The 15498-nt window shown below is 44.0% G+C and overlaps 1 protein-coding gene across 1 annotated transcript in view; it reads left to right on the forward strand.

Moving 5' to 3' along the window:
* Window positions 1-15498, forward strand: part of LOC124596297 (cytochrome P450 4c3) — a 293573-nt gene that overhangs the window by 180565 nt on the left and 97510 nt on the right. Inside the window, exon 12 of the mRNA XM_047135397.1 lies at window positions 4540-4708. Coding sequence (XP_046991353.1) covers window positions 4540-4708 — 169 coding nt within the window. The remainder of the gene's footprint in view (window positions 1-4539; window positions 4709-15498) is intronic.

A 15498-nucleotide genomic window follows, 5' to 3' on the forward strand; every position in this document is an offset into this window, starting at 1 on the left:
CGGGAAGAACGACTGCCGGAAAGCCTCCGTGCGCCCTCGAATCTCTCTAATTTTACTTTCATAATCTCCTCGGGAGGTATAAGTAGGGGGAAGCAATATAATCGATACCTCATTCAGAAACGCACCCTCTCGAAACCTGGACAGCAAGCTACACCGCGATACAGAGCGCCTCTCTTGCAGAGTCTGCCACTTGAGTTTGCTAAACATCTCCGTTACGCTATCACGATTACCAAATAACCCTGTGACGAAACACGCCGCTCTTCTTCGGATCTTCTCTATCTCCTCCATCAAGCCGATCTGGTACGGATCCCACACTGATGAGCAATTCTCAAGTATAGGTCGAACGAGTGTTTTGTAAGCCACCTCCTTTGTTGGTGGACTACATTTTCTAAGGACTCTCCCAATGAATCTCAACATGGAACTCGCCTTACCAACAATTAGTTTTACGTGATCAATCCACTTCAAATCATTCCGTACGCATACTCCCAAATATTTTACAGAAGTAACTGCTACCAGTGTTTGTTCCGCTATCATATAATCGTACAATATAGGATCCTATTTTCTATGTATTCGCAATACATTACATTTGTCTATGTTAAGGGTCAGTTGCCACTCCCTGCACCAAGTGCCTATCCGCTGCAGATCTTCCTGCATTTCGCCGCAATTTTCTAATGCTGCAACTTCACCAAGCGCCGAGCGTTGGTCTTTTGCGCACTTGTACAGCCCTGAAAGAGTCTTTCCGTATGAGTGGTCTTACATATTATACAGGTTGTACACTTTGTGTGATCATAATCAGAATATCATATGCGCAGGAACTTCATAAAGTAAGTTACACATGTCCCACGCTAAGACCATTGCGAAACAAGAGTCAGAAGACAGTACATGTTCCGGGTTTCTCGCCGACACAGTTCTGAATCATTATGGATACCAGGTGCGTCTCAGTGAGTGATTACAGTGACACGACAACTGGAAACGTATTCCAAAGTTGAAGTAGGTGGGACAGTACGATTCTTGTGGACAAACAACAGATTCACCTTGAAATTCTGGCATTATATGGACAAAATGCAACGTTGCGTCCTGTCCTACTGAACTGGTGCCAATTCCAGTAAGGCTGCACATGCGTGTGATGCCAAACGTGAAGGAAGGCCATCGCCGTCTACCGCAGACGACAATGTCCAAGCAGTCGGCAAGCTGAAAGTTAATCTGGGAGGAAGGAGATTTTGCCTCTGCGAGGAGTTCTCATAGCGGTACTCGAATGGCTCCGTGACAAGGGAGTGGATATCTGTCGTCGAGGAATTGAATGACTGGTAGAATTTTCCAACCGTTGTTTGCAGAGACTTGGTGGCAATACTGAAAATTAGTGTCATGTTGTACCTGTGCATTCAATGGTCAGTCGTAATAACGTGTAACTCATTGTTTGAAGTCCCCGTGTCTCTAGATAGTCACGGACATAATTTTAATATCTCATCTACAATTCAATGAAATCGTACGTCTTGGGAGGCTACACGACAACTCCGCTTGTCGTTGCAATTGGTCATGTTTGACTGGTCCTGTCGTGTCCACACACTGTCAAATGAGACAGGTATGGTGATCATGGTAACCAGGGGAGTCGAAGAAAATCACAGTAGAGCGCGTTAGGTATGCGAGAAGTATGTGAACTGTTACCATCCCGAAATCCTTAACGTTGTTGGAACGCCAGCAGGATGGGTTTGCGTTTTTAAGGTTCCACCTTCCGCAAAACCGCTTCACCTTTCTTATCCTTACCCAAACATACTTCGACATCTACGTGCAATCTTCTTTATTTCTGTAAGATATTACTCAAAACTTGTCACTGGTTTTCTGGTTCAAAATGGTTCAAATGGCTCTGAGCACTATGGGACTTAACATCTGAGGTCATCAGTCCCCTAGAACTTAGAACTACTTAAACCTAACTAACCTAAGGACGTCACACACATCCATGCCCAATGCAGGATTCGAACCTGCGACCGTAGCAGTCGCACGGTTCCGGACTGAAGCGCCTAGGACCGCTCGGCCACCGCGGCCGGCCTGGTTTTCTGGGTCAAGCCTTTAAAAAATAACTTATATTTATACTGAAGCGGCAAAGAAACACGTATAGGCATGCGTATTCAAATACAGAGATATGTAAACAGGCAGAATACAGCGCTGCGGTCGGCGACGCCTATATAAGACAATAAGTGTCTGGCGCACAACATCGATATGGGCTTTCGGAGCCGAAGGCCCAATTGTGTACGCTTGATGACTGTACGACACAAATCTTTACACCTCGCCTGGGCCCGTCAACACACACATTGGACTGTTGATAACTGGAAACATGTTACCTGCTCGGGCGAGTCTCGTTTCAAATTGTATCGAACGATGGGCGTATGGAGACAGTCTCAGGAATCCATGGACCCTGCATGTCTGTAGGGGACTGTTCAAGCTGGTGGAGACTCTGTAATTGTGTGGGACGCGTGATGCTGGAGTGATAGGAGACCGCTGATACGTCTAGGTATTACTCCTACAGGGGAGACGTACGTAAGCATCCTGTCTGATCACCTCTATCAATTCATGTCCATTTTGCATTCCGACAGACTTGGGCAATTCCAGCAGGACAATGGGACACCTCATACGTCCAGAACTGCTACAGAGTGGCTCCAGGAACATCTTCTGAGTTCATATACTTCCGCTAGCCACCAGACTCCCCAGACATGAACATTATTGAGCATATCTGGGATGCATTGCAATATGCTGTTCAGAAGATATCTCCAACCCTTGAGACATCTCCAACCCTTACGGATTTACAGACAGCCCTGCATGATTCATGGTGTCAGTTCCCTGCAGCTCTACTTCAGACATTAGTCGACTCCCTGCCACTTCGTGTTGCGGTACTTCTGCGTGCTCTCGGGGGCCCTACACGATATTAGGCAGCTTTAGCAGTTTATTTGGCTATTCAGTGTAGTCTATAGAGACTGCTCAGCTGAAATTACAAATCTCACCCTCACACTCCCGTCCTGCCCACAAATACAAACGCACACGGAATTCATAAATACTGAAAAACAGCAACTGGAGCTTCCAACCCCAGTGTGTAGAACAATATATTTGTATGCATCAACCATTGTGTTGCATATCTTCAACGAACACCAGAGTTGTACGACTATTGTGGGATAAGGTTCCCCATTCCATGATGCCCCGTATTTGTCCATCCGCCGCTGCCTGATACATTCCGCCCTTCCGATCGACATTGCAAACAAGCATCAGTGACGCCATGGCGTAATCTTCTCTCTAATAAACACAACATCGTGCAATTCGTCCTTCTAGCTGTCTCTTCGGTGGTCAGCTGTTGGGATCTTTGAAGTTGACTCGCGAACAGCGCTCTCGCCCGTAGTACAGCGAAAAGCAGGCACTTACTGACATTCCCAACTGCGCTCTCAGAGTAGCATTGGTCGAGTTAGTACTTCGGTCGCCGTGCGTTGGCAGTGTCTACTAGTCTAGTGCGGAGCTTCCTGCATGAATCTGTTTGCTGATGCTGTGTGGAACAAAGACGACATAACTGTGCTCCTTTCTTGGGTAAGCACAACCGATAGATTTCCCGCAAAATAAACTGTGCTTGAGAGGGTTTCAGAATCGGCTAGTTATTCCAATCGCAAGAGAATTAAAAAGGAGAGGAAAAAACGTAGCTACAAGTACTTCCCAAGGTTTCACTACTTCGGAAAAATGCAGAAGAAGGAGAAGAAATCTTTATTTTAGGTGATTTTGCCGTACAGATTATCTGGTACTGACAGGTAATTTCCACGTGACACATGTTCTTAATTTTACATTGTCAGCATCATAGCAAGCCACATTCTCGACTGCACTACACTTTTTACCCATTTTTGTTTTTTTTTTTTTTTTTTTTTTTTGTTTTAAGCACTCTTCTGACTGCGCGTAATGAGCCTTGTTTTGCTTTGGTTGATCGTTTATCTGTCCGACTACTTCTTTTACGGTACTCTGGTGAGAAACAGTTGATTCTGAATTTGTCAAATTATTGATCGTGCTAGCATATCCTAATAGTACGGTCGTTTGCAGACTTGCTGCCTGTAGCTTACACGTTACGTTCGTGCACAGGCTTGAGCCGTCGAACTGCACCTCCCCTACTGCGCAGAGGTCGTTCGTAACGAAGCTCTCACCACTACCATTGACCCTCCCCTATGCATCCCCTACGCAGCTACAGGCCGAGTTATTTCGTGGATACTGAATACAGGTGCTCCTCAGTGTCGAATGTACTAGACGAGTATATCGCAGGCTCACAACACGAGTCGCTGAAATTCAGTTTATTGCACGAATTTATGGATTCTGTTGTATCCCACAAAGCGATTTCTCAAGGTAAGTTACAGGTACCAACAGCTGCACGGCGCGACCTACATTGGACATTGCGTTCTACTCTGGTTGGTTTCCTGTCATCACATGGTTTTAATTTTGGACTATCCACCAATTTTCAGGAGATTTTCATTTCAGCTGTGGCAGAAGTGCAAGCCTCCTCCATGGAGACTTTCTTTACAGGAGAAAGTGGTGGCGGAACTGGAGGAAATCTTCGCGGGCTCAGACCGACGGCCGACGATGCGGGATCTGGTGTCCATGAGGTACCTGGAGTGCTGCATCAAGGAGGCACTGCGGCTCTACCCCAGTGTACCGCTGCTCGCGCGGCAGCTCACCGAAGACGTGCAGCTGGGTGAGTCTTATTTCACATCTTCTTCATCCTAGACCTAATTATATTCTCTGTCAACTGCTGTCCGCTGTCCAACATATAGCGCGCTGCTGTACCAGCTTATACGAAAGGCGTTTAATAAGTAATGCAACACTTTTTTTCTCGGAATTTGTTGCGGGTCATCGTGGGATATTCCCTCTGAAGTACCGACAGGTGGCGCCACTAGAAGCTGCCTTTATAATGGCGTCTGTAACGGAGCGCTGTCATTGAGTTCCTTTTCTTGGAAAACCAGGGCATCGCACATACTCAAAGCCGCTTATAGAATGTCAATGGAGACCTGGCAGTGAACAAAAGCACGGCGAGTCGTTGAGAAAGGCGCCTGTCATCATTGCAACAAGGTCGCACAAACCTGTCCGACATCCTGCGCGCAGTCCGGCCGCACACAGCTGTGATTCCTGGAATGTTCAGACACTCATTCGAGGTGATCAATGGGTCACAATCAAAAACGACTCTGCCCAAATGGACGTCTCTGTTGGTAGTGCTGATAACCTCGTCCAACAGTTGGGGTGCTCATAGATGTGTGCCCAGTGGGTTCCTTGCCACCTAAATGAAGACGATGACGAACAGCGAAGGACCATCTGCGCAATGAAGGGTGCACTTCGTGGGAAGCAGTATGTGGACGATGGAGAGGTTACTGATGCACCAAGACGTTGGCTCCGGCGTCGACCAGTAGAGTGCTATCACGCAAGCATACAGGTACTCACGGGATTGTGGCGTAGGGCCGTCACATTGAACGGAGATTATGTTCGAAAACAGGGTTTTGTAGCCAAAGGAATGGGGAATAATATGGTGTATTGAAATCATGGATAAAACCAAACGCCGCGTGGGGTAGCCGTGCGGTCTAAGGCGCCTTGCCGTGGTTCGCGCAGCTCCCTCCGTCGGAGGTTCGAGTCGTCCCTTGGGCATGGGTGTGTTGTCCTTAGCCTAAGGTAGTATAAGTTAGGTTAAGTAGTGTGTAGGCCTAAGGACTGATGACCTCAGAAGTTTGGTCCCATAGAACTTACCACAAATTTCAAATTTTCCAATAAAACCAACCTTATCTCAGAAAAAAATGTGTTGCATTATTTACTGAACGCCCCTCTTACGAACGTCAAGCTTTCCACGTTATTTGCTGTCTGAGTATTGGTACGTCGTCCGCACCAATGGCTTTCTAACCTCTGAACTGCACGTTTCCAAATAGCACACTCTACGTTGCTCCAAATCTCTCCTTTCTCTCTTCTGGCGGAGTATTTGGGCACAGGAATTTTATCGTAGGACGTAAGTCTTTACCATCTTTTGTAACCGAGGGCGACAAGGCACATATGCGTCGCGGCGGCCAAACGAGAAGTTGCTGGTTCGTATCTCAGAAGAGGAAGAAGCTTCCATCACCATCTGCTTTCCGAAAAGTAGAGCAGAATTTTGTATCACCCGGCACTGCGCCAGTAGCCTAGGTTATGTCCCAAATCTAAAGCTAACTACCATATTTAATTTATGCTTTTGTTAAATAAACCAACTTTTTTATCGGCGGTGAACAGCGTTTTACTTACATTATTTCACTTTACATATGTTACTCAATGGTTAGCCTCAAAGTAAGACCATAGCGTATGTGAAACATGCTATAAATAATAACATAAGATATATATTTGACACAAGAATTAACGTAGCCTTACTTAGGTCTCATGTTCATTCCACTTATCCTTATTTGAGTGGTCCTCAAGGATCAGCAAGAAATTTAAAAAATGTAAAAAATCACTATGTTCACTTATACTATTCTTCTAACTGCATGTACAATGTGCTGAAGTCGGTTGTAATATAGCATTTGTATTATGTTGTATTGTTACTAAAATGTATAGCAACTGCTTGTGATAAAGCATTTGTCAGTGGATAATGCTTCAATCTCCTTTATTAGGAGATACTATTTCTAGTGTTGCTGTCAAGCCGGCCGGGGTGGCCGAGCGGTTCTAGGCGTTACAGTCTGGAACCGCGCGACCTCTGCGTTCGCAGGTTCGAATCCTGCCTCGGGCATGGGTGTGTGTGATGTCCTTAGGTTAGTTAGGTTTAAGTAGTTCTAAGTTCAAGGAGACTGATGACCTCAGAAGTTAAGTCCCATAGTGCTCAGAGCCATTTGAGCATTTTGTTGCTGTCAAGTAACTGGTAACGTATGCCTGAATAATGGACACTGCCTTCGCCTACAGTAAATTTTTACGCAGATTGTTTTTATTCCTATTACTGACTCTCTGTGTAGTCGGATGAAAAGTATTTTATTTACAACATCATTAGAGAATTAACAAAGTAAAGAGGAGTAGTTAGCGTACCCCCTCGTTGTAAAGGTTTCTGAAGGAATTTCTTTAGCTTCAAACACAAAGAATATATATTACACGCTTTTGAATGTGAAACATTTAAGTTTGACACTATGGAATAAAAGTAAGCGAAGTATAACAGCTTTTTTATGCCCTGGTATCTGAGAACATTGCAAATAATAATTTGTTTGTGCGTCCAGCAGTTGTGTAGTGTACTCCTATCTACGTTCCGGTGGAGGAGATACAGATTCACTTACAGCTAAGTACAAGTATTCCTCATATGTATAGCACTGATCATTCCGGATAACAGACAAACAACATTGCGTGAAATATCCGCACAAATCAATGGGACATACGACGAACGTATCCTTTAAGACAGTGCAGCGAAATTTTGTGTTAAGCGACTGTGACAGCAGGTGACCGACACGAGGGCCTCTGCTAACAGCAACACGTTGCCTCCGGCGCCTCTCCTACACTCGTGACGGTATCGGTAGGACCTCAGAAGACTGGAAAATCGTGTCCTGGTCAGAAGGTTCCATATTTCAGTTGGTAAGAGCTGATGGTAGGGCTCGAGTGCGGCGCAAACCCCACGAAGCTATGGACACAAGTTGTCAACAAGGCACTGTCCAAGCTGGTGGCGGCTTCGTAATGGCGTGAGCTGTTTTTACATGGAATGGACAGGATCTTCTGGTGAAACTGAACCGGCCATTTGCTGGAAATATTCTGGACAATTCGAGCGAATGGTTTGTCCATCCAGATCGCCCGAGATGAATCCAATTGAACAAATGGTTCAAATGACTCTGAGCACTATGGGACTTAACTTCTGAGGTCATCAGTCCCCTAGAACTTAGAACTTGTTAAACCTAACTAACCTAAGGACATCACACACATCCATGCCCGAGGCAGGATTCGAACCTGCGACCGTAGCGGTCGCGCGGTTCCAGACTGTAGCGCCTAGAGCCGCTCGGGCACCCCAGCCGGCTCCAATTGAACATTTATGGGACATAATCGAGAAGTCAGTTCTTCCAGAAAATCCTGCGCTTTGGTAATAATGGGCGGCTATTGAGGCAGCATGGCTCAATACTTCTGCAGAGGACACCCAGCGACTTGTTGAATTCCTGCTACGTCGAGTTGCTGCACTACGCCGTGGAAAAGTAGGTCCGACACGATATTAGAAAGAATCCCATGACTTTTGTCACCTCAGTGTATGTTCACTGCTAACAGTTTTATGCACTGCCTCCCACTGGTTCGTAGCAACTAACGCCGATAATCACCACAACGACAAAACAGAAATACAGTTCAAAGTCAAAACGCAAAGAATCACACAAAAACATCGCTCTAAAACTCCCATAGAAACGAACATGATTTAATGGCTCCTACTAAACTTCACCAAGTCGGTCTTGTTCACTAAATCACTACCGTCCAACTATCTACTTGTTCCACGATCTGACATACGGGCTCTGCGTACAGAGCAAGTGCATGCTCACTTGAACGAAACACTAGCCTAGAACACCCTAAAATTCAACCCGAAATCCACGCCGTACACGGGAGCACATTTTCTGTATCTCAGTTTTTCCATACCGGAAGAAATAACTCGTATAGGTTTTTAAATTACCGCTATCAGTCACAAACTTTGTTGAGTATTATGTTACTTATTTATTTAGCGATATGTTTCGTGGGAATGCCTCATTTTCAGGCTAAATGGCATTACAAACACAATTTTACAATAAGGTCACACTGATGTTACACAGCCTTTTCGTAAATGCTGTCGTCATCCCGTGGAAGAAGAGAAAACAGGCTAACCACAGCATTTACGAAAAGACTATGTAACATCAGTATGACCTTACTGTAAAATTGTTTTTGTAATGCCATTTAGCCTGAAGATGAGGTATTCCCTTGACACATGTCGCTAAATATATAAGTAATACAATAGTCAACAAAGTTTGTGACTGGTAGGCCGGCCGAAGTGGCCGTGCGGTTAAAGGCGCTGCAGTCTGGAACCGCAAGACCGCTACGGTCGCAGGTTCGAATCCTGCCACGGGCATGGATGTCTGTGATGTCCTTAGGTTAGTTAGGTTTAACTAGTTCTAAGTTCTAGGGGACTAATGACCTCATCAGTTGAGTCCCATGGTACTCAGAGCCATTTGACTGGTAGCGGTAATTTAAAAAGCCTTTACACATTTCTTGAGACAGTCAAAATGGCTTCAAAAGAAATAACTCGGTTGATCAGTAAGGATCAGCCGCTTCCGACTTCTGAAACACACAACGAGAAAGCCACGCCCAAGACTTGCCACGTCAACTCCAAGAGGGCACCCGGCTGACTCCCAAGAATCTCGCGTGCTCCAGATCACTGCACGAAATTATTTAGTATTTAGGCCTTTCAGAAGATAATGATCATGAGCAAAGTGTAGGCAATTTTACTGGCGAATTCCGGCTCCCAGTTATACCACTACTGTAAATAGCTGCTTTCTGTAAGGACCTCGTAGAAGTTTCTCTCCCACAGGTGCTGGAAATATCACCTGTCCTGGAAACACCACTTACTCTCGACCTGGCCAACTATTCCCGCAGCACTAGCGGTTTAGAAGAACTAGGGAAAGACAGGCCCATCAGCTCTGGGCTGAAGAAAGTTTCCTTTTTCCACAAACCGCCACTCGTAGACAACACCAACAGGAAAAGTAAACAGGTGCAGCCAAGAACTGACACGTTATTCTGGTTCATGTAGGGACCCAGAATTTTTCATTGTGTAGTACACACTCGTAACAAGAAGTTTTTGTTGCCATACCATTTGATCAGTAAATACTACTGTTATTTCCGTTATTTCCGTTTAAGGACCAAAACTGCTTCATTTGTAATGAAGAGTGCAACGTAAAGAAGTCTATATATACACTAACTGATCAAAAGCATTCTGACATGTAGATTGACCACTAGATATCACGAGAGGGACCCGGGGAGCATTGTGTTGCCAATGGAGGGGCAGTAACAGGAGAACAGGTTGGCAGATGAGCTCAGTGTCTTCGAATGTGAGAAAGTGGATTTGTCATTGGATATCGCCTGAACAACATACCCACTCCGGACATTTAAATCCTTCTAAAGATGTCCAAGTCGACTGTTCGTTATGTGATTTTTAAGTGGAAACGCGAAGAAACAACCACAGCTAAACCATGACATCTACATCTACTACTGCATCTACATGGATACTCTGCAAATCACATTTAAGTGCCTGGCAGAGGATTCATCGAATCACCTTCACAATTCTCTGTTATTCCAACCTCGTATAGCGCGCGGAAAGTGTGAACACCTATATCTTTACGTACGAGCTCTAATTTACCTTATTTTATAGTGGTGATCGGTCGGTGTCAACAAAATATTTTCGCATTCCGAGGAGAAAGTTGGTGATTGGAATTTCGTGAGAAGATTCCGTCGCAATGAAAAACGCCTTTCTTTTAATCCAAATCCTGTATCATTTCTGTGACACTCTCTCCCATGTTTCGCGATAATACAAAACGTGCTGCCTTTCTTTGAACTTTTTCAATGTACTGCGTCAGTCCTATCTGGTAAGGATCCCAGACCGCGCAGCAGTATTCTAAAAGAGGACGGACAAGCGTCCTGTAGGCAGTCTCCTTAGTAGGTCTGTTACATTTTCTAAGTGTCCTGCCAATAAAACGTAGCCTTTAGTTAGCCTTCCCCACAACATTTTCTGTGTGTTCCTTCCAATTTAAGTTGTTCGTAATTGTAATACCTAGGTATTTACTTGAATTTACGGCTTTTAGATTAGACTGAGTTATCGTGTAACCGAAGTTTAACGAGTTCCTTTTAGTACTCATGTGGATGACCTCACACTTTTCGTTATTTAGGTTCAACTGCCAATTTTCGCACCATTCAGATATCTTTTCTAAATCGTTTTGCAGTTTATTTTGATCTTCTGATGACTTTATTAGTCGATAAACGACAGCGTCATCTGCAAACAACCTAAGACGGCTGCCCAGATTGTTTATGTAGATAAGAAACAGCAAAGGGCCTACAACACTACCTTGGGGAACGCCAGAAATCACTTCTGTTTCACTCGATGACTTTCCGTCAGTTACTACGAACTGTGACCTCTCTGACGGGAAATCACAAATCTAGTCACATAACGACGATATTCCACAAGCACGCAATTTCACTACGAACCGCTTGTGTGGTACAGTGTCAAAAGCCATCCGGAAATCCAGAAATACGGAATCGATCTGAAATCCCTTGTCAATAGCACTTAACACTTCATGTGAATAAAGAGCTACTTGTGTTTTTCACGGTAAATGATGACAGCCAAAACAGTTGCAGGATAAAGATTTATTAAAATTCTTGACCAAGGTTTCGGTATATATAAATATACCTTCATCAGGAGTAAAATATCCTGAACAGGAAGACACTTTCATTAGCAAAAACTTAGCATCGGAAATGAGAAAGATTTTTTTTTTTTTTTTTTTTACTTTATTGTTATTTTAAAACCTGTACAATTCAGGTAGGCTGGCAGCGGCACACTACGCCGCTCTTCAGCCATAGCGGTTTACAAGAGTATAAAACATGGTGAATGACAAGGAACAGAGTGACGGGCAAAAGAGAGAGGTCACAGAGACATAAAAAACACGGAGTCGTTCACATGTGACGATAACAACACTGAAAACACGTTGGCACGGCGCACAAAACACTGGTGAGTCCGACGGCACAAGGGAACGTAGGAGTGGGACAGCGGACACCAAAAACACTATATGACGTCACACACACGAAGCACAAAAGGCGACGATCTCCGGCGCGCGAATGTTCACTATACGTGTGAATGAGAAAGAAAAACATTATAGCTTAAGTAACCGTAAAATTACCAGAGTATTACAGGCACAAAAACTTTTAGTCACTTACTAAAATTACATCTTGCAATGGAGATTAATAAAACAATTGTGCCAAAGGCGTCGTCAGCAGTTAAGACAACATCTCCATTTATACAATATGATTATGGACACTGGGTCAATTTGAACACAGTTTAGCATCTGCACTTCGCCTATGAACTATCGTGACGAGAGTGTGAAAGCCCTAGGGCAGATGGTTTCGCCGAAAGAGGGCACTTGTGGTATGTGCCAGACACTCGCGCACATTAAAATCCATGGATACACATGCGCAACAAAATTATTAAAAGTTGTGCTAATTCAAACCTTCTGTCTTAATAAATAAATAAAACATATCAGAACTATTTAAAAACATCTATGTAAAATAGAAAATATGAAACCAATTTACCTGTGTTCTAGTGTCAAGTAGATGAAGCTTGCGCTATGGAACACATCTAACGAGAGAGGGCACTAGTGTTACACGCGAGAATCTCGCGTAACGTAAAACGGTAAAATACATAGTAGCGAAAACAACCAAAATGTTAAAGTCATCATTTACCGTGAAGAATTTCAACAGTTGCTGTTTCAGCCATGTTTAAAATCTTGAAACTAGTTGTGTTTCAAAGGAACGATATTTCTAAACCCATGTTGACTGTGTGTCAACAGACCGTTTTCTTCGAGGTAATTCATAATGTTCGAAAACGCAGACGTCGAAGACTGCGGAGAGTGGTTATGAAACATAGCATGAAATCAGAGGAAGGAATCAGTCGTGAGTTCCAAAGTGTTAGCACCAGCCCCGCTAGCACAATCACTGCCTGCAGGGAGTTAAAAAAAGAAAAGTGGTACAGTGATCGAGCAGCTCCTCATAAACCACACATATCATCAGTCACTGCTAAGAGACGCTTGAGGTGGTGTGGAGCGACACCACTGGACCGTGGATGGCTGGAAACGAGTGATATGGAGTGGTGAATCACGTTATATCCTGCGGCAGTCCGATGGAACGATCTAGATTTGACGAACGGCTAGAGAAACCTCTACCATCACGCCTAGTGTCAACAGTGAAGTACAGAGGAGGTGATGTTACGGCATGATGATATTTTTCGTGATTAGCGTGTGGTGCCCTTATGGCGCGCAAGGACACACTAAATGCGAAAGGATGTGAACAGCATTGTGTTCTGTGTTCATTAGAGGTACAGTTCGGAGACGATAACTTTGTATCAGCATGAAAAATCACCCTATCATATAGCAGTGTCTGTGAGGCAATCGTTTGCCGACAATAACATTCTTGAAACGAAATGGCCCGCCCAGAGTACCGATCTGAAACCAATAGAACACTTTTGGGAAAAGTAATATTAAGTAAAGTCTAGTAAAATCATCAGACGTTCAATTCCAATTACAAAATGATCTAGACAGAATTTCTGTATCGTGCGAAAAGTGGTTATTGGCAGTAAACAAAGAAAAGTGCGAGGTCATCCACATGGGTACTAAAAGAAATCCAATAAATTTTGGGTATACGATAAATCGCACAAATCTAAGGGCTCTCAATTCGACGAAATACCTAGGAATTACAGTTACAAGCAACTTAAATTGGAAAGACCACATAGATAATATTGTGGGGAAGGCGAAACAAATACTGCGCTTTGTTGGCAGAACACTTACAAGATGCAACAAACCCATTAAAGAGACAGCCTACATTACACTTGTCCGTACTCTGCTGGAATATTGCTGCGCCGTAAGGGATCTTTACCAGGATGGATTGACGGAGGACATCGAAAAAGTGCAAGAAGGTCAGCTCGTTTCGTGTTATCGCGCAATAAGGGTGGGTGTGTCACTGATTTGATACGCGAGTTGGGGTGGCAGTCACTGAAATAAAGGCGGTCTTCTTTGCGGCGAGATCTAGTTACGACATTTCTATCACCAACATTCTCTTCCGAATGCGAAAATATTTTGTTATCACCCACCTACGTAGGGAGAAATGATCATCATAACAAAATAAGAGAAATCAGAGCTCGAACGGAAAGATTTGGGTGTTCCTATTTCCCACGCGCCATTCGAGAGTGGAGTAGTAGAGAAGTAGTATGAAAATGGTTCGATGAACCCTCTGCCAGGCGCTTAAGTGTGAATCGCAGAGTAATCATGTAGATGTAGAAAAGAAGGACGACTTCGCTCCACACCTCAGCATGCAACATTATCTTCTCTGCTTTTGGCTCTTCAGAAAGACTGAGCTGCCATTCCTCCACAGACATTCAGGTACCTCACTGAAAGCGCCTCCTGCAGAGTTTAAGGCGTCATAAACGTCCACTGATAGTGTCCGGATATTTTTGATCAGATACTGAATGTCCACGCAGCCAGTAACGTAAAAATCCATGTCTATTCGTAGTAAGGTGCGTAAATTGCAATGTAACACGAGCAAGCGCCTTCTGTGGTAAATTCTGGTAGCGTCGGCATTAAATGATTTTACCGTGAAGCGTGCTGTCTCGCCTCAGCGTAAACAGTCTTCCGTAATGAGTCTAACGCTGGAGCGGAGAAAACGACAGTACGGATTCTTCTGCAAGCAGGCCTGACCTTACTTTCTCGAACCCATCAAACACGGATAATGGCATTCAGCGCTTTCCCTCTTCCTTTCACACAGAAAATGTTGGTCTGAACTCTCATTCACTGTGACTATTTCGCTTTGCTGTATTCTATGAAAAAACACTCAACACCAATCGCTTTGTTCTTTCAAACAGTGGGCGCTGGCTAACAGGTAGATGTTGCCTTTCTGGATGTACGAAAGGCGTTAGACATTGTCCTCCTCTGTTGATTGATACCAAAGAAACAAATATCTGGAGTATTTTCACAAATATTTGAATGGCTAGAATAATGTTTGATTGACGTATAGGATCGGTAAGATTATCATTGCACATGGTAAGTGTACTAGACAGGCTCACCAGCACTATCAGATGCTTCGCTGATAATGTTGTTGTATACAAAAGGTATCGTGCTAGATGTTCGTAACGAAATGCAGAAGGAATTTTCACTTGGGGAAGAGAATGGCAACTCTTTAAATGCAGATAAATGCAGGATAACGCCCGAGACATAAAGAACCCGGTAGTAACCGCTTAGAAGATGAGTGATGAACTTCTAGAACATGTCACGCAGTTTAATCATCTTAGGGCAATACAACGTATCGACGTGAAATGGAAGGAACACGTAAAATCAGTAGAAGATTCTGGGAAATTGCGTTGAATACGAGAAAAACCCCGTACGAGACCCTGATGTAAGCTATTCTACACAACTTTTCACGTCGACATGGGCCTTCTGAAAGTGTAACACAGCAGCTCTGGGCACTTGAAAGAGTATTTGGGAGAAGGGAAACGTTTTTCTCGCGAAACGTCTTAGAAACAGTGTTCAAGGTAGAATGTTCTACATTTCTGCGGCCTCCACGGTATATTTCTCGCAGAGGCTATTAAAAGAATGTAAGATAAATTAAGACACTTTCGGAGACATGCTCCATAAGTGAACCGAATGGGGCAGAGAATAACTTGTATTAGTACGAAATTCTCTCCGCCTTGCAGTGTAGAACAGATCGTGGATCATATATGGATTCATTACAAGTATTTCTGTAGCTGCATAT

Source organism: Schistocerca americana, chromosome 1 (assembly GCF_021461395.2).
Source record: "Schistocerca americana isolate TAMUIC-IGC-003095 chromosome 1, iqSchAmer2.1, whole genome shotgun sequence".
Taxonomy (NCBI): Eukaryota; Metazoa; Arthropoda; class Insecta; order Orthoptera; family Acrididae; genus Schistocerca; species Schistocerca americana.